Source organism: Carya illinoinensis, chromosome 5 (genome assembly GCF_018687715.1).
Source record: "Carya illinoinensis cultivar Pawnee chromosome 5, C.illinoinensisPawnee_v1, whole genome shotgun sequence".
NCBI classification, from domain to species: domain Eukaryota; kingdom Viridiplantae; phylum Streptophyta; class Magnoliopsida; order Fagales; family Juglandaceae; genus Carya; species Carya illinoinensis.
Window position 1 is genome coordinate 40,632,832 of NC_056756.1, and position 19,580 is coordinate 40,652,411.

Here is a 19,580-nt window from a genome sequence, read left to right on the forward strand (position 1 = left end):
TATCTGAGTGTGGTGTGAGAATGAGACAGAACAATTCTAATTTCTCTCCATTAAAAATGTCAAGTTCCAGCCTCATTGGTCCAAAATTTATTACAAATCTTCCTTTTCTATTTAAAATTTTCAGGTGGCTTAATTTTGGCCCTTCAACGTACTTGGCCTCTTGATTTACTGAACTCATGAACCAACCAAACTATAAGTAAATAACCTGTCCTCTTGATCTTCATACTAGCATTGAAATTAGAATGTTTTTAATTCAAAATTTTCAGAAGTAGAAATTTCCTAGACCTCTTGCTAGTCCCTCGCTCGGTCCACTGAACCATGTGGAGTTGATGGAATTTAAGTCAAGAAAAAAGTGAGAAATATTAAAAGGCGCAAAGCATCCATTGAGGACATAAAGAAAGACTAAAAGACATATCCCATGGCTAAAGTTTGCTGGCCGTATCCATAATGATCAGATTTGTGTCATCATACAAGGCTGATCATTATTCATTAGTCTATTCTTGCACGTCCTTTTATCTTTGAAATCTTGGATAAGCTGTACTGCTTTTCTGTCTCCCCAAACAAAAATTAGATACTCCGATCCGAAGCACACAATTCAGGAGGTTATCATAAAAATCATGTGTTTGTAACATTTTTGGTGCGGGAAATTCCTTTATACTAAACCTTTCACAAGTCCAAAATCGAATCTGTTGAAACCTTTAAACAATATATGAAATAAAAGTTTCATATGCTTGCAATTGGTGCCGAAGACACTTCTTATCAACCTGTTTGGTGCCGAAAATTCCTTTATTATCACATGCTAGTTAGCATGCTAGCCAACATGCATCTAGAACGTTAATATTGCTAGAGAGGATCACTCAACTTGATAACAATCTTCACACAATCCGGATGCTTCATTAGGTCAAATACTTTATCAGCCTGTTCCAGTGAAATTTCGTGACTCAAAAGTTCACCAAGTTGGATTTCCTGCCAATCGATCCAATATGTAGAACAAAGCAGCATTGATTCAGATGTTGTCAGAATTCATCAACACGATTAATATATATTATTGTTTAATTTTAACACATTTCATACCCAAATAATTAAGGAAATTTCAAATTTGAAACCATAAATCAGTACTGCTTATTGATACCAAAGTTTGAAGATGATAAAAAGTAACCCACCCTTACGTACGTACATGACTAGCAGCTATATCAATGATTGTTGGGTATTTTGTGTGTGCCTGTTTTATGGCGGCCAGATTTGATGATCCGACTTACCAAGAATTTGTTATGGTTTTTTAGTAAATTTTCAACGATGCTCTGGTGATGGACCGTAGGGTTTTTGCCGCACACACTGTATTTTTGTACAGCCGTTCAGTGTATTGCCATACTATGTATTCAACATTCAAGATAATAAATTTTTTTACAACTTTGTAGACCTAATTACGTTGTCGAATTATGTAAATCTTGTGTTTACATAAATTTTATAAGAAAAATAATATATATATTTATAGAAATTTCTTTAAATAAAAAAACTCACCTTATTTTTGCATTTGTCGATTAGAACAGGTAGGTCAGCTTGGGCCTTGAGCCCTCCAAAAACGGAACCCCTCAAGGTTCCACCAAGCAATAAGGGTAGGGAACTGATCTCCACTGTTGGATGATTTCCAGCACCAATTATTATTGCTTCCCCTTTTCCCTTATGACCACCAATATTACCAAAGTTAGAAAATGAATTATTTAATTTGATTAAAAAATTATAAAATTAATTAGCATTTGTAACATGTATACATATATAACATGAACATATATAATATATAGACATATACCGATTTTGTGGCTAGGAGAGCTTGATTGAGCAAGGGTGTGGCTCCTGTGCACTGAAAACAATAATCCACACCATGTCCACCAGTCAATTCTTTGACCTGCTGGGAAATAGATTTCTCATCATTTTTATCATCAGAGTTTATAAAGTGAGTCATTCCAAATGCTTCTCCTTTTTTACGTTTCTTCTCATTCTTGTCAACGCCAATTATCCTTTCGGCCCCTTGTTTTCTTGCTCCCTCTATGACCTGCAATATTTTACAAGGATGATAATCAATTTCCAACTTCCTTGATCTCGATTACACATGCAAGAAGGTTTTTCTTTTTTGCATTAGAAAAACTTTAACAAGTACCACAGCGCAAAAAGAGGAAGAACAAGAGGAAAGACTAACCCAGCATGCATATGCATGCTGATTCAAGATGAATATTGTCTTGTATAAGAAATCGCTTATACAAGACAGCTCCTATTCGTTACAATACAGAAGAGAGATTGCACAAATCTATGAGATTAATTTGTCTTAGGTTAAATAGTAAATTATGAACAAAACAGGAAAAAGTAATGTAGTATGAATTATAGCATGTTTCAGTATATTTGATCATGAGCTTGTTTATAAATACAGTCGCAGGGTAAGTACCATGAAAAACAATATTATTGTAGATGCCATGCATGTTAGGACTGTGAATTGTTTTACACAGCCTGCAAATCTGACATGAACTCGACATGAAATAATAGGATTAGGGCCTAGCATTATCTTACTCATTCATTCTGACATGAACCCGGTTGACCCTATTATTAATCTGGTCATTTTTTTTTATTAATCCAAGTAACATGCGGGTTGACCCGGCTGATCAGTTTATTTAATGCATCATTTTTTTATAATACACAGTTTTATTCAGTATAGCCTCGTGATTGCTTGAATTATAAAATGGAAAAAATATCTCATCTATCCACCACAATAATTGAGTTAGTTCTAAAAACTTGCAATTGTAGAAAAGTGAAAATCTATAAATCGTTAATAATCTTTTGACTTTTGTATTGCACGACACGTTAGATTAGAAAATGTTCCTAAATTGCATGTAGGGTACTGCTGATAATTAATCAGCAATAAAAGCAAAATTATACATACCCCTAATCCAACAGCACCAAGACCAAGAACAGCAACACTTGATCCTTTTTCAACCCCAGCATCCTTCCAAGCAGCCCCAAATCCAGTTGAAAATCCACAGGAGAGAAAACTAGCATGAGGCAGATCAATTATGCTGGGATCAATCTTGAGGACGTAGATAGCATCAACAACCATGTACTGCGACCACGTAGAGCAAGAAAAGGCTTGGTACAGCCTCTGGCCTCTCACAGACATTCTGGAAGTGCCATCAGCCATAAGACCACTCAAGGGTAGTGGGTATTTTAGGCACAAGTTCGTCTTTCCCGACACACAATACTCACAGTCTTGGCACTGGGCCATGTAAGTTGGAATGATAAAATCTCCTGCTTTGACATCTGTTACTTCCTCACCCACACTCTCTACCACACTGCAATCACATGGTCCACTTTACTTTTAGAAAGGGGTGAGCTATTTAGTATAAGTGGCACGACATTTGAGATTCACGTGAAAAAAATCAATTTGTTTTTATATACTGAACAGACCTGTTTCAAAACGACCGTGTGAGAGTTACGCACTCTAAGCTTGTATCTAACTTTACTTCTAATATAGAAATAGCATAATTCAAACTAGCTAACATTGTGCGATGACTTTTTCCTACTGAAAAACGAAAATATTACAAGACGATCAAAGGTTGATCGTTTCTACAATCAGTGGTACTACTTAGACGCAAGTACTGGAAAAGGTGGAGACAGTTACAGATTAGGAGAGCTTACCCGACACCTTCATGTCCTAAAACTCGAGGGAACCAAGGCTGCAGATCAAGAAGGAAAAATGTCAAACCCTCTAGCTCAATGCATGGAAAAGGTAAAAAAAGAACACCCAGAATTATTAAGGGAAGGATACTCACAGCTGGAAAGCCCTCGGTGTGTAACAAGTCTGTGTGACAAACACTGGCATACAGGATTTTGACGCGAACTTCAGATGATTTTGGAGGATCTATTTCTATCTCTTCCACCTTCAACGCTTCCCCAATTCCCCAACACACCAGAGCTTTCGAAAAATAAAAAATAAAAAAATATAATATTATGAGATAAATTATTATACCCATGTACAATATAATGATCTTCTCTTCTGCAACTGCATATGTAAAAGTGAAATAAAAACAGGGGCATACCTTTGCATGTTATGACCTTTGAGTCGCTCAGCTTCGACATCTTCTCCAGCAATTACTATCAGATTTTATGACAAAGAATTCTGCTTTCTATATATCTCTGTCTTTTCTGTCACTGGCACTGCGTGCGTTTGGAGTTGAGTTCCTTGGGCCTCCGGTTCCTGATCCTTAATTAGCATATCATCCAATAACAACATAAATGAGTTGGGCTGCCGAAGGGTTGATTTATAGCTTAAAAGAAAAGTAGATAAAGAACAAAATTAAATTTATAAATTATTGTAATTTTATCTTATGGGTTATATTTATTTTATAAATTAATATGTGACGTGGGGCCACTATAATTTATAAATTTATTTATAAATTTTTTTAAAAAGCAGTTTCCTATATATATATATATATATATATGGTTCAATCCAAAATCTTTAGGTGGAGTTGGTATAAAAAATATTGGATATTCTGGTCTAAAAGTAAGCTCATTGAAAAATTAGGCTTGTTAGAGGAAAGGAGATGATATGTTATCTTTTGTTAAAAATTAAATAAAATATTATTATAATATAATTTTTAATATTAATTTTATTATAAAATTTTAAAAAATAAAATTATTTATTATATTTTATATAAAAATTATATAAAATAAAATGAAATAATTTAAATTTAGATATTTAAATCATCTCTAAACCACTTTTGAAATAATTAAAAATAAAAACATTGACAAAATTAGTTAATTATAATAAAAATAAGTCTACTTTTGTCGTACCTTCAAATGCATCTCATCCACCTATTTTTGGGATAGGGTATCCTTACAATTTAATAACAATTTATTTAGAATCTATCAATAAAATATTATTTTTTAAATATCTATCTCATCAAATCGAAATCAAAATTAAAATAAATCTTTAAAAAATTATTATTTTTTGGGAAGGTCGTAGGAAAATGGATGCTTGTCTAATCATTTTCTTATTTTAAGAGGGAATATCTAATGAAGATAAGTCAAGTCTTTTGGCTTGAAAAACGAAATTTTGAATTTTCCACCCAAGTATCCGCCGTCATGTCTTTAATCAAGGCCTCCTCAATTGATTAGAGGAGAGAGAGAGACAACAAAAAAAAAAAAAATATTAGAAAAAAAAAAAAAAAGCCTCCTCAATTTTTACGCCATTGGTACTGATCACTCTCATCTTATAATTTTGTAAAGAAAAATTTAATTATAAGTATAATTATATATTAATTTATATATTAATTTAATATAATTAATTAAAAAATAAATTTTATTAAAAATAATATTAATCTAAATTTTAAATATGAATAAATTAGTATTAATATGTAGATTAATATATAATTTTATTTATATATAATAAAATTCATCTTATAATTTGTCTTCTTATTAGCTAGGAAACTAATAATAATAATTTTAATAATCAATTACCACTCCTAAATTAATGCCTAGCTAGGATTGGCACGAGGACCACAAGGCCGGTGGACCCTTTTTTTTTTTTTTTTTTAAGTAATTAGGTCAGGATCAACGTGCAAAACACGTTTACCTATTTGGATAAAATGATATATATATATATATATATATATATATTTCATAAAAAAAATTAGTTTCAATTAATAATTTATGACATATGGGAAAAGATGTGAATTCTAGTAAATAGTCTTTATGTTATATAAAATAATAAAATTTTTATAAAAGACAAGTGTTACACATATGTTATATAAAAATAAGAGATATATTATACATCAGTTAATATTTATTCCACACCCCACTAATATAACTTTATTTTTAATGTCAAACCCATCATGATGATACGAACCTATTTCTCTCATGATGTCTCTCTCCTCAAGCCCCCTTTTTTTCTCGTCTCTTTCTACCCCTATCAATCCCTTTCTCTCTCACAAGAAATAAATCTTACAATTTCTCATTCCCAACCAGCTTATCTCTATCGCCATTGTGGGGCAGTGGAGATGGAAGGAGGCGTGCGGTGCCTTTGTAGCTTATGACATGGATGAGAATTGAGGACAAGATGCTCCCGTTACCTTGGGCTCGGAGGAAAAGACAATTGCATTATAGCCATGATTAATTTAATCTGTCAACAAATTGAGTTAAAGGGTGTATAGTCTTTTCATATCTAAATATTATTTATGAATCATTCATTCTAATTACCCTTCTATTTTTTTAGTATTGTTTTTCTTAATTTAATATTATTTTTATTAAATAGATTCTATTTAATTTTAAATATTATTAAATATTTTTAATGAATTATAAATAGAATTCTATCACAGAATAAAATAAATAAAAAGGAAATCTAAGAATAAATAGATATTAATTATAAATCGATATTATTAAAATGATATTTATATGAAATATTGAATCTAAAATAATAAATTAAATAGGATAGGTATAATAGAAAATTCTGTAGCGTCCTAATTCCTAAACAATCTAACTATTTGTTTGGGTCCATTTTAAATCATAGTGTGCCAAAACGTGCCACTGACTGTGTCTCTTGGTGAGGGATGTCATCTCATATGAGTCACTGACATTTGTTGTGACCTATGCGAGCCGATATATTGATGGGATCAAGAGCAGTGTAATTCGAACGACATTTCGAGGCTAACAAACGGAGTTAACGGAAAATAAAAAAATATTAACGAAAAATAATAAAAACTGTTAAAACAACAATTTCTGTTAAATAGCTACTTTCTATATATAAAGATATTTTACCCATTGTATCATTAAGATGGCATTTAATTTTCATATATTTTTTTAATATCTTATTATTTAAAGGTGAATTTTGCTAAGTGTAAATTCATGTATTAATTTACATATTAATATTAATTTTTTTATATTTAAAATTTAAATTAGTATTGTTTTCAATAAAATCTACTTTAACTAATCACATTAAATTGATATATATATATATTAATGTGTAGTTGTGTTTGTAATTAAAATTTTCTTTTAATGGTCCCCTAAAAACTATTCTTAGTTGATATTTTTCTAATAACTTTATAGAGCAGTGCTACTCTATCATCTGAATAGCATCGCTCATCATTATTGTTAACACACTTTTCAACTTTTTAAATTTTTTTCACATTTTTTAAATATTTTTAAAAAATAAAAAAAATATTAATATACTTAAAATTATTTTTTTAATTATTAAATAAAAAAAATTAACCAACGATCAACTAAAACAGTAAGGGGCATAATAGATTTATCCTAACTTCATAAATCTTTCACATGGACAGTCTTCTAGTGGCAGTTCTAAAGCTGTGTTTTGGAAGTCTTTATGGCATCTGAAACTTCCTAAAAAGATGGAGATTTTTGCATGGAGGGCGTGTCAGGAGAAGCTTCCAACCTATCTGAATCTGAAGAAAAAACATGTATTGGATGATGCAACCTGTGTACTATGTAATCAAGGTATGGAAGATGCTGCTCATGCTTTGTATTTTTATTCGGAAGTAAGAAATGTGTGGGGGGTTTTTTGTACTCAAATGGATAACTTGCAATCTGAGTTGTCTTTTTGGGATCTGGCACATTTGGCCCGAGTTAGAGGTTCTGATTCTTTGTTGGCCAGATTTGTGGCTATAACGTGGGGCCTTTAGTATAGAAGGAATAAAAGGCTTTATGAGAATATTTCTATGCATTTTAATGTGATTGTCAATAATGCACTTGCTTTACAACAAGAATATGAACAGGTGCACCTGTTTGATGTTTCAAATCCGAAGATGAGCAAGGTGGTAAGATGGCATCCTCCTCCGTCTGATTTTATGAAATTGAACATTGATGGGGCCGCTTTTCCTAAACATTCTGTAGCTGGGGTTGGAGTGGTCTTGAGAAATCATAATGGGGAGGTTGTCGTGGCTTGTTCTAAGGTAGAGAAAGAGGTCTCCTCTACTGAGTTCATTGAGGCAGTTGCACTTCTTAGAGATTTACAGTTGTGTATTCAATGGGGTGTACCAAAGCTTATGTTTGAAACCAACTTTTTGATTTTGGTTAATGCTTTGAATGAAAATTCTGAATGTTTAATAGATTTTGCTTTTATTCTTCAAGACATACGAAGACTAATGGCGGCCTTCCAAGAAGTTAAAGTGGTGCATGTCAATCGGTTAGACAATTTAGTGGCTCATCTTCTAGCAAAACATGCTTGGTTGATTGATGATATTTGTATGTGGTGTGATTTTTGTCCTCCTTTTGTTAGTCAAGCTATATGGCTTGATCAACTTGCTATTTGTAAGGATCTTTGAGTTTAATGAAAGGAAAGTCTAATTATCAAAAAAAAAAAAAAACTTCATAACTATTTCTTTCTAGAAAGTCAAATTATAGGATTGGAGAGTGGATGGAGGCAAGCAATGAAACAGGCTATTTATGAAAAAGAGTGCAAATTTTTTTTTTTTTATCAATATCTCTCAAATTGTTTTTTTCTAAATTTTAAAAATTAAAATTAAAGAGAATTAGATAATTAATAAAGTAAATCATGGAAAATTTAGAATATATTTAGAATAAATATAAACATATAAAAATAATTACACATAAAATTTATATTTAAGTATCTTTTTCCATACATGCATCTTATCGACCTATTTTTTAAGAGGGAATTTTTAATAAAAAAAAATTCAATGAAGAAAAGTCAAATCCTTACGTGACACACGAAGAAAATTATATATAATATTATATATAAACAAACAGAATGATTGAATGAAAAATTTATTTGTCATTCTTACACTTCATACACTATATTTATTTTAATTTTTTTTATTTTTTCTATAATAAATATGTAGTGTGTGGATGATAAATAAAATAATTTAATTAGTTTAATAAGAATAAAATAAAATAAAAAATAAAAAAAATAAAAAATAATATTTTAATATATAAAATATGTGGTATAAGATGATATATAGGATTGAAATTCTCAAGATTGAAAACCAACCACTTTTTTTAATAATAATAATAATAATAATAATAATAATAAAAGACAAAGACTGAAAGTACGGTCTCCTTCACATTGCATTTAGCTCGCTCTGATACAAAAGCTCCCTGTCAATTATAGGATAATACTTAGCCATCACTGGTGGCTCCCGTTGGGTTATTATTGGCTCTTTTTTTTTTCTTAATAATTAGAAGAATTATTTAATATTATTATAATTATTTATATTTTTTTTATAAATATTTAAAAATATTAAAAAATAAAAAATAAATAAAATTCTAAAGCCTAAACGATGACTCCTAGCGGAGCCGCCAGCTGTGACCCTTGCATGACTCTTAATTATATGAATGCACTGTTCAGTGTTGCGAACTTTCCAGGAAATTTAACAAAAGATATGGCCCAATTATTTTGAAATAAATAAAAGTAAAACGCTGAAAATGGACAGAATTGATTAATTATAGTGAGAAAATTAGCACCATACTTTTCTCGAATCTTGCCATCCATCTTATCCACCTATTTTTTCCAGAGGGAATTTCTAATAGAAAAAACATTTAATGAAGATCAGTCAAATCCTTACCTGAACAACATTATAATATTATATAAATAGAATGAGTGAAATTCTCACGGTTCAAAACCAGACTCTATTTCTAATATTTTTGGAATTTGGAAGGGTGTTTTTCCACCAAGTGTCCGGCATTTGCACCCACCTGAGAACTCTAAAGTTAGCCCAGCCTGTTCCGGATCACATCAGGATTGGGGTAATCGCATTAAATGGGTCGACAGGACATGCGGGCAAAAATCCTAGAAAAAGATTTATAGTTGTTGGCAAGTTACTCAGAAGAACTTCCTTCTCACTCTAAGATGCAACTCTCTCTCACTCTTGCAAACCTCTCTTTCTAACAATTGTACTCAGCAATATCTGAGTGTGTGGTGTGAAAATGAGAGAGAGAACTCTGTTAAAATTGTTAAGCTCTAGTCTCATTGGTCCAAAATTTATTGGAAATCTTCTTTTTCTTTTTAAAAGTTTCAGGTGGCTTATTGGCCCTTGGCCGTACTTGGCCTCTTGATTTACTAAACCCCTAAACAACCAAACTATAATTAAATCATGATTTAGGGAGGTTTGATAGTAAATTGAGATAAAATGATATGAAATATAATGAAAATTTATGAAAATTATAATGAATAGATGATATGAGATGAGTTGGGATGAGTTTTGAATTGAAATCTCTTGATCTTCATACTAATAATTAAATGTAAAAATAAATAATTGCAATTAGATCAATTTCGGATTAAACCCTAACCTCAATTATAAAACTATTTTCACATTCTTTGTATTCAAAAGAGTTTAGGATTGAAACTAGAAAGATCAAAAGGTTATAAATTCAAATTTTTCAAAATTGGAAATTTCCTAGATCTCACTAGTCCCTCGGTCCACCGAACTATGTAGAGTTTGATGGACTTCTCGTCAAGCAAAAAGTGAGAGAAAATATTAAAAGACACAAAGCATCCATTGAGGATTTAAAGAAAAAAATAAAAGCCATGGCAAAAGTTAAGGGTGCTACCCGCATCATGAGGGGCGGGACCCCGCCCACTTCAAGAATCCCATATTTCAATGGGCTTAAAAAATTGTTAGAAAGAGAGGCGGGGCGGGGTAGCGGGGGGCGGGCCCCCGCTGCCCACCCTTAGCAAAAGTTTGCTGGCCGTATGCATAATGATCAGATTAGTTTATTCTTGTCCCTGTACTGCTTTTCTGTCTTCCCAAACAAAAATTAGATACTCCGATCCGAAGCACACAATTCACGAGGTTATCATAAAAATCATGTGTTTGCAACCTGTTTGGTGCTGGAAATTCCTTTATACTAAACCTTTCACAAGTCCAAAGTCGAATGCGTTGAAACCTTTAAATACACTATAAGAAAACTACATAGTTATTGCTATTTATTTTCTACAAAAATGATTATTTTATACCAAAACGGGTCTGATTTTAACAAAAAATGGAAAATAAGCGACAACAACTATTCAGTTTTCTTATAATGACAATACTTGAAATAAAAGTTTTACATGCTTGCAATTATTGATTAGTGCCGAAGACTATCAACCTGTTCGGTGTCGAAAATTCCTTTATTATCACATGCACGCTAGTTAGCATGCTAGTCAACATGCATCTAGAACGTTAATATTGCTAGACAGGACGTACTCAAAGCTTGATAAGAATCTTCACACAGTCTGGATGCTTCATTAGGTCAAATACTTTATCAGCATCTTCCAGTGAAATTTCGTGACTCAGAAGTTCATCAAGTTGGATTTCCTGCCGATGGGAGCAAAGCAGCATTGATTCAGATCTTGTTAGAATTAATCAGCACGATTAATTTATATGTGGTTTAATTTTAACACATTTCATACGGAAATTTCAACTTTGAAAGCATAAATCAGTGCCTTATTGCTACCTAAGTGTGAAGATGATGAAAAGTAACCCAATCTCACGTACATGATCACTAGCTGCTATATTGTTTGCTTGGTTTTTGGTGTGAGCCTGGTTTTGTTTTATTGTGACTAGAATTGATGATCCAACCTGGTAAGAATTCCTTATGATTTTTAAGTGAATTTTCAACGAGGCTTGAGTCATGGAACGCATGCTCAGTCTGATAAACCCAAGTTGAATTGGGGTTTCGCCACATTCGTGCTCGCGTACACACACATATATATATACATATATATTATATTTGTACGGTTACTCATTGTACTGCAACTTTGTGTATACGATTTTTAAGAAAATAAAATTCTTTGTAACTTTGTGGATATAAGCACGTTGCTAAACCACGTAAATCTTATGTTCATGTGTGATTAATTTAATTTTTGCTTTACTTTTTCATCTTATCGTTCTCAATATTAATCAATACCAAAAGAATAATGGTAAATATACAATCTTCACACAATTCAAAATTCCGAATGCAAGTAGGATCGAAAATCATAATATATTTTATGAAGTGGCATTATCACATTGGTTAGTTATTAAATTGTTTGTGAAATAGTTGTATATATATGATTATTCATACCGAAATTCGACCTAAACTTTATAAGAAAAATAATACATATTTATAGCAATTTCTTTAAATAAAAACTCACCTTATTTTTGCATTTGTCGATTATAACAGGTAGGTCAGTTTTGACTTTGAGCCCTCCAAAAATGGAACCCTTCAACGTTCCACCAAGCAATAGGGGCTGGGAACTGAATCCTGATCTCCACTGTCGGATAATTTCCTGCACCAATTACTATTGCTTGTCCTTTTCCCTTATCATGACCACCAATATTACCAAAGTTAAAAATTAATTATTTTGATTAACAAATTTATAAAATTAATTAACACTTATAACATGAATGAAAATGATACAATTACAATTCTTTTTATTTTGTTAAAAAAAAAAATTTACAATTGTTATATATACCATTTTTATGGCGAGGAGAGATTCATTGATCAAGGGTGGGGCCCCAGTGCACTCAAAGCAATAATCCACACCAGTTCCGTCAGTCAATTCTTTGACCAGCTGGGAAATAGATTTATGATCATATTTATCAGGGTTTATAAAGTCAGTCATTCCAAAAGCTTTTCCTTTTATACGTTTCCTCTCATTCTTGTCGATGCCAATTATCCTTGCTGCCCCTTGTTTCCTGGCTCCCTCTACGGCCTGCAATATTTTACAAAGGATGATGACCAATTCTCTTCCCAACAAGAAATACTTATAACCGATCTATCTGTTTTTCTTCAAATAACAGCTCTCTAATAAAAACATGACACGCATGAGTTTCATTTTATCATCACTGTAACCGCATCACATACTATAATAGAAATCTCCTCTCTCTCTCTCTCTGAATTCTACTCTGCTCCTTTCCTCATAACGGCGTCGACCTCCCCCCTCTCTAGCAACGGCATCCACCTCTCCCCACCACCTCGAACCAACGTCCCCTACCCCCTAATGCGAAAACCCCCTATGCAAACCCCCCCCCCCCCACCCCAGCAATCCCCCCCACGATTCAAACCCCCCTTCCTAGTGAACCCCTCACCCTTCCTTTGAACTCTCCCTCCCTCCCCCAGTCTCATCTTCCCTCCCTCTGTGATTCTTCCCACTTAAGCCTCATGCCTCCCTCGAAGTCTCCCTCAATTTTCGTCAAGACACTTATAAAATTAGAGCTCCAAAACCTAGCAAGTTACATCTAATTGTTGGCAAACATTTATGCTGCATTGGGGAAATGGAAGGATGTGGCCCAATTAAGAAGAGGAATGAGAAAGAATAGAGTGCATATTTTCTTATCAAATGACTAGTTTCCGGTAATTTATTTTTGCATTTCTGCATGTAAAAGGGTAATTTTCTTGGGTATGAAAAAACTGAGAGTGAAGGGTGTTATTTGGATTTGAATGTTGGGGGGGTGTTTTGCTTCATATTTTCTTCATCTGGTTTCAGAAAATCTTCGAAGTTTACTTACTTTGATTTTTCTTCATATTTTTTTGTGTTCGGCTATTGGAGGTATGCAACATCTTCATCTTGGGCGTTGGTGCAAAGGGACGGCGATTGGCGATGCAACGTCTTGCCTATTGTGATTCTATGTGATGAAGCCTAAGGAGCTTATTGTGTTTTTTCCTACGTGTAAATGTCTGAATGGAGGGCTGCTCTTCCCCTATTAGAAGCCCGACTGTTCTGAAGCATTTCTCATTTCCGACAATTCCTTATATTAAGAATTAAAATAAAAACACATGCAAGAAGGTTCAACAACTACAGCTTAAAAAGAGGAAGGACGAGAGGAAAGACAAACCCAGCAACCCATATATAAATATATATATATATATATTTATATATATAATTAAATAATCTCAAGTTGAATCTTGTTTAATTAAGGTTAACTGATGTATGCGTTGAACCCGAATAACCCTCACATGAACCCCCTAAATTGCATGCAGGATGCTGATAATTAATCAGCAATAAAAGCAACATTCATACATACCCCTAATCCAACAGCACCAAGACCAAGAACAGCAACACTCGATCCTCGTTCAACCCCAGCTTCCTTCCAAGCAGCTCCAAATCCAGTTGAAAATCCACAGGATAGAAAACTTGCATGAGGCAGATCAATTATGCTGGGATCAATCTTGAGGACGTAGATAGCATCAACAACCATGTACTCAGACCATATAGAGCAAGAAATGGTGTGATACAGTCTCTGGCCTCTTGCAGACATTCTCAAAGTGCCATCAGTCATAAGACCACTCAAGGGTATTGGGTATTTTAGGCACAAGGTTGTCTTTCCTGACACACAATTCTCACAGTCTTCGCACTGGGCAACGTAGGTTGGAATGACAAAATCTCCTGCTTTGACATCTGTTACTTCCTCACCCACACTCTCTACCACACTGCGATCACATATATATATATATATATAGTATATTTTTAACACGGGGTGAGCTATTTAGTATAAATCTATTAATTTGCAAACTTTTTTTTTTATTGGCACACAAAGCGGACACGTTTGTAATTCATATGAAAAAAAATTAATTTAGTAAAATTCTTGCACATCCTAAAACTGTATATAATTTTATTTCTGGAATAAAAATAACATAATTAATCAAACTAGCTAACACTGTGCAATGACTTTTTCCTATTAAAAAATGAAAATATTACAAGATGATCAAAGGTCGATCGTTTCTACAATCAGTAGAACTTTGACGCAAGTACTGGAGAAGATGGAGACAGTTAATTACAAACTAGGCCAGAGAGCTTACCCGACACCTTCATGTCCTAAAACTCGAGGGAAAGCAGGCTGCAGAACAAGAAGGAAAAATGTCAAACCCTATTAGAGATAGTATTATATTGTTTTTTCTGTATTCTGTTATAGTGTTATAGGACTTTCTGTTAGATTATTTAAATTTTACTTTCCCGCCAGTTATCCACTTGCTGTAAATAGTATATAAGCTATACTATCATTTCATGTAAAATATAATTCGAGAAATACAATTCAGTGCTCTGCATATTTCTTGGCTTCATTCTTTACATGGTATCAGTTTGAAAACACCTTTCCGCGCAAATCATCATGACTTCTGATTCCAATTCATCTGTCTCATCTCCCACTCCTGAGTCCTCTGATTCATCCAGTCCTTACTATCTCCATAATGGAGATAGTCCTGGATCCATTCTTGTCACTCAAATTCTTGTTGGTGACAATTATAACACTTGGCGTAGGTCTATGATCATGGCTCTCACTGCCAAGAACAAGGTAGGATTTGTCAATGGCTCCATTGTCAAACCATCTGATACTTCTCCTCTGTTACCTCTCTGGACTCGATGCAATAATATGATCCTTTCTTGGATTCTTAATTCTCTTTCTAAAGAGATTGCTGCTAGCGTGATCTATGTTGATTCTGCTAGAGATATGTGGTCTGACCTTCAAGAAACGTTTTCTCAAAGCAATGGCCCTCGGATCTATCAATTGCAGAAGTCAATTGCCTCTCTCATGCAAAATGATCTCTCTGTCAGTGCCAATTTTACTCAAATGAAGGGTTTATGGGATGAATTGATGAATTATAGACCCTTACCTGTCTGCTCATGTGGAGGTCTACGTACACTGATGGACATGCATCAACAAGACTATGTTATGCGCTTCTTGATGGGGCTCAATGACTCTTTTTCCTAGATTCGTGGACAGATACTGCTCATTGATCCTCTTCCTCCTATCAACAAGGTTTTTTCTCTTGTTCTTCAAGAAGAGCGCCAAAGAGATATTGGATCTGTTCTGGTTCCTCACATTCCATCTGCTGCACTCTCCTCTGCAGCAAAATCTGTCCATCAAACTAAACCTTCCACTCGAAAAGATAGGCCTATTTGTTCCCATTGTTCTGTTCCAGGGCATACAATTGATAAGTGTTTCAAGTTACATGGATATCCTCCTGGATATCGCTCCAAAGGGAAATTCTCTACTCCATCATCTTCAGCTCATCAAGTTGTTGCTGATTCCTCATCTCAATTTCCCCTTACACCACAACAATGCCAACAGCTCTTGGCTCTTCTCAATCCTGAGTCACATGTTCCTCAGACAGCAAATGTGACTTCTCCTATTGATCATCTTTCGGGTATATCTTCTGTTTTTTCCATAAACACTGTTTCTCCCTTGAATATTACTCCTAATGATTGGATTATAGATACTGGTGCTACGGATCATATGGTCCATTCCACCTCCCTTTTTACTTCCTTTCATTCTGCACACAATGCATTTGTTAAAATGCCTAATGGCATTTCTGCACCGGTGACACACATTGGTTCCATTCATATATTTCCACATCTTATCTTACATAATGTTTTGTGTGTCCCTTCATTTCAATTCAATCTTCTTTCTGTCAATCAACTAACCAGATCTACTTCTTGTTGTCTCATTTTTTCTGGCAATGTTTGCTATATACAGGACCTCACCCATTGGAGAACGATTGGGAAGGGTAAAGCCATAGGAGGATTATACATACTGCATAAACCAGCTGCTAATGTCACTCTTCCTTGTACTCAACTTTTCAATTCTGCTTTTGTTTCTCATTCTAATAACTCTGAATTTGATGTTTGGCATAAAAGGTTGGGTCATCTCTCCTTTTCTCGAATAAAATTGTTGTCATCTGTTGTACCTACTGCTTCTATCAATAAAAATGATACTCTGTGTTCAATCTGCCCTCTTGCTAAGCATAAAAGATTGCCATTCCCTTCTCACAGTGAACATCATTCTTCTTCTCCATTTCAACTTATACACTGTGACATATAGGGCCCCTTTCAATATCAGTCATTAGATGGTTTTAAGTATTTCTTAACCATTGTAGATGACTTTTCCCGTAGCACGTGGGTATATTTGATGAAATATAAATCTGAAACTCAAGTGTTGTTGCAGAACTTCATTAACATGGTCAATACTCATTTTAATTCTTCCATTAAGACCATTAGAACAGATAATGGTACTGAATTTGCTATGCCTCAATTCTTTTCTTCCAAATGTATTCTGTTATAGTATTATAGGACTTTCTGTTAGATTATTTAAATTTTACTTTCCCGCCAGTTATCCACTTGCTGTAAATAGTATATAAGCTATACTATCATTTCATGTAAAATATAATTCGAGAAATACAATTCAGTGCTCTGCATATTTCTTAGCTTCATTCTTTACAAACCCTCTAGCCCAATGCATGGAAAAGTTTAAAAAACCAAGAACTATTAAGGCAAGGATGCTCACAGCTGGAAAGCCGTCGGTGTATAACAAGTCTCTGTGACAAACACTGGCATACAGGATTTTGACGCGAACTTCAGTTGATTTTGGAGGCTCTATTTTTATCCCTTCCAACTTCAACGCTTCCCCAATTCCCCAACACACCACAGCTTTCGCCACCAATTGGACAAATAAAAAATAAAAAAAATATAATATTATGAGATAAATTATTATACCCATGTATAATATAATGAATGATCTTCTCTTCTGCAACGTCTGCACATGTAAAAGTGAAATATTAAAAATAGGATACCTTTGCATGTTATGACCTTTGAGTCGCTCAGCTTCGACATCTTCTCCAGCAATTTATAATATCAGATTTTATCAAAACGAATTCAGCTTTGTATATATATATTTGTCTTTCTCTAACAGTTAGGGGTGCTACCCGCACCATACGGTGCGGGGTAGGCCCCCCTCCGCCGGCCGCCCCGGCATGGGGCGGATGGGGAAAATCCCCTCCGTCCCCCGCCCCCGGTGTGCGGGGGCGGGGTACCCCGTCCCGCATGACGGGGTACGGGGTGGGGGGGCAATCCGTCCAGCCCCCCGGTGTTCTTCACTGGAAGGAGTTCCATGGCAGCCTCCTCAGTGGTGTCGTAAGTACCCAGCCACAGTCGTACACGTCTTGTGGGATCTCGAATCTCAGCCGCCCACTTTCCCCATGGCCGTTGTCATACTCCTCGGAACTTCTTGCCATTTGACGGAGCCACCTTCAGTGGCCTCCGGCTGGCCGTGGCCTCTCCAGCAGATCGTTTTCGGGTTTTCGAAACAACGTTGTTCTTGCAACCGGACTCGATATTGATCTCCTCGACGTACCGCTTCACACGTTGCCGGCCCAAGAAATCATCGTCCTCATCGCTGGATGAGTCCGTGGCGTTAGGGTCAGTCACCGATATCCGTACAACTCTCGGATGGTTTGGCTCATCTTGTCATTTTCGGTGAGCATCAGGCACTTGTTTGTGCTTTGTGAGCATCAGGCACTTGTCTGTGCTTTATGAGTCATGGGGATCGGAGTACGAAGCAGAGGGAAGGTAGGAGAGAGGGGCGGGGCGGGGGAAAAATGGACCGGGGGGGGTCCGTCCCCGTCCCTCGCCTCCGCTGGGGAAAAACCATACGGGCTGGGGGGCCCCGCCCCGGACCTGACGGTGCGGATGCCCCGCCCCGCCCTATGCGGGGGCGGAGCGAACGGGGCGGGACAGCGGGTAACGGGGCCCCCCTGCCCACCCCTACTAACAGTACTGCGTGCGTTTGGATTTGAGTTCCTTGCACCTCTGTTTCCTCCTTAAATAGTGTCATCCAATAACAAAATAAATATTGAGATGGGTTGTTAGGCAATTGGGCATCTAAATATTGTATGGACGTAAGAAAAAGAAAAGAAAGAAAGACAGGAACAAGGAACTGCAGTGACCTACCTCACATGAATGCATTAATTATCAATCTCTTTTACGAAAGCTCCCAATCAATTATGTATACACATACTGCTGTGTACTTAATTTCCAATAAGCACCGCTGGTGGAATAAAAGTTTTAAAAAAAAAATAAAAAAGGATGTGGTATATGATGTGTAGAGATAATAAGTAGTAAAACTCTTTAACAAAATATAGGGCCATGTGCCCACCAAAATCAAGATCGTGGAACCGAAGAGATGATTTTAGCTTAAAAGTAAAAGTATTGTAAAAAGATTTTATAAAATTAAATTTATAAATTGACGTGGATTTATTTAATACATTAAATCTAATTTATAATAAAAATAAGTTAATTTGTGGCTTTAATTTTGTAAAGTACTTTTATAACTGAAGTATTTTTTAAAATATATATATCTATTTAGTTCAATTCTAGATCTTTAGTTTTCCCAATGGTCTTACACAGCGAGATCATTGAAAAATTAAATAGCAATTAATTTTTTTAAAATCTTATTATTTAATGGTCCCTTAAAAAGTACTATTCCTAGTTAATTATCTACCTTCATAACTATTTCCAACTATAAAGTCAAAATATAGGATTGGCAAGCTATAAAACAGGCCCCTATTTATGAAAGGGTGGTGCTAGAGTCCCTAATAGTCTAATAGTCGGTGTAATTTTTTTTTTAATGTATTTTTTAAAAAATATATAAAAAAATAAAAAACACAATACTAAAATATAAACAAACAAAAATCCTTAAAAAAATGGTACATTTTTTTGATAGAAGGGTGCTAAATTTTTCTTGGTGGATCAATATCTCTCAAACTTTTGTCCAAATTTTTAAGAATTAAAACGAAAAAGAATTAAACAAATAAAGTAAATCATGCAAAATTTA

The 19,580-nt window shown here is 34.4% G+C and overlaps 2 protein-coding genes and 1 pseudogene across 2 annotated transcripts; 1 reads left to right on the top strand and 2 right to left on the bottom strand.

Moving 5' to 3' along the window:
- Positions 1-584: 584 nt before the first annotated feature.
- On the bottom strand, positions 585-4,279 carry LOC122310966 (8-hydroxygeraniol oxidoreductase-like). Its single transcript, XM_043125271.1, has 7 exons — positions 4,086-4,279; positions 3,819-3,961; positions 3,685-3,722; positions 2,933-3,338; positions 1,811-2,053; positions 1,522-1,680; positions 585-966 (listed from the first exon to the last, which is right to left on the bottom strand). Exons 1-7 carry the CDS (start codon positions 4,123-4,125, stop codon positions 844-846), a joined length of 1,152 nt encoding a protein of 383 aa, XP_042981205.1. The 5' UTR covers positions 4,126-4,279; the 3' UTR covers positions 585-843.
- Positions 4,280-7,715: 3,436 nt separating this feature from the next.
- LOC122310347 lies at positions 7,716-8,321 on the top strand. Its single transcript, XM_043124242.1, has one exon. The coding sequence runs from the start codon at positions 7,716-7,718 to the stop codon at positions 8,319-8,321; it is 606 nt and encodes a 201-aa protein (XP_042980176.1).
- A 2,787-nt stretch (positions 8,322-11,108) lies between these two features.
- On the bottom strand, positions 11,109-17,585 carry LOC122310968 (annotated as a pseudogene).
- Between the last annotated feature and the right edge of the window lie 1,995 nt (positions 17,586-19,580).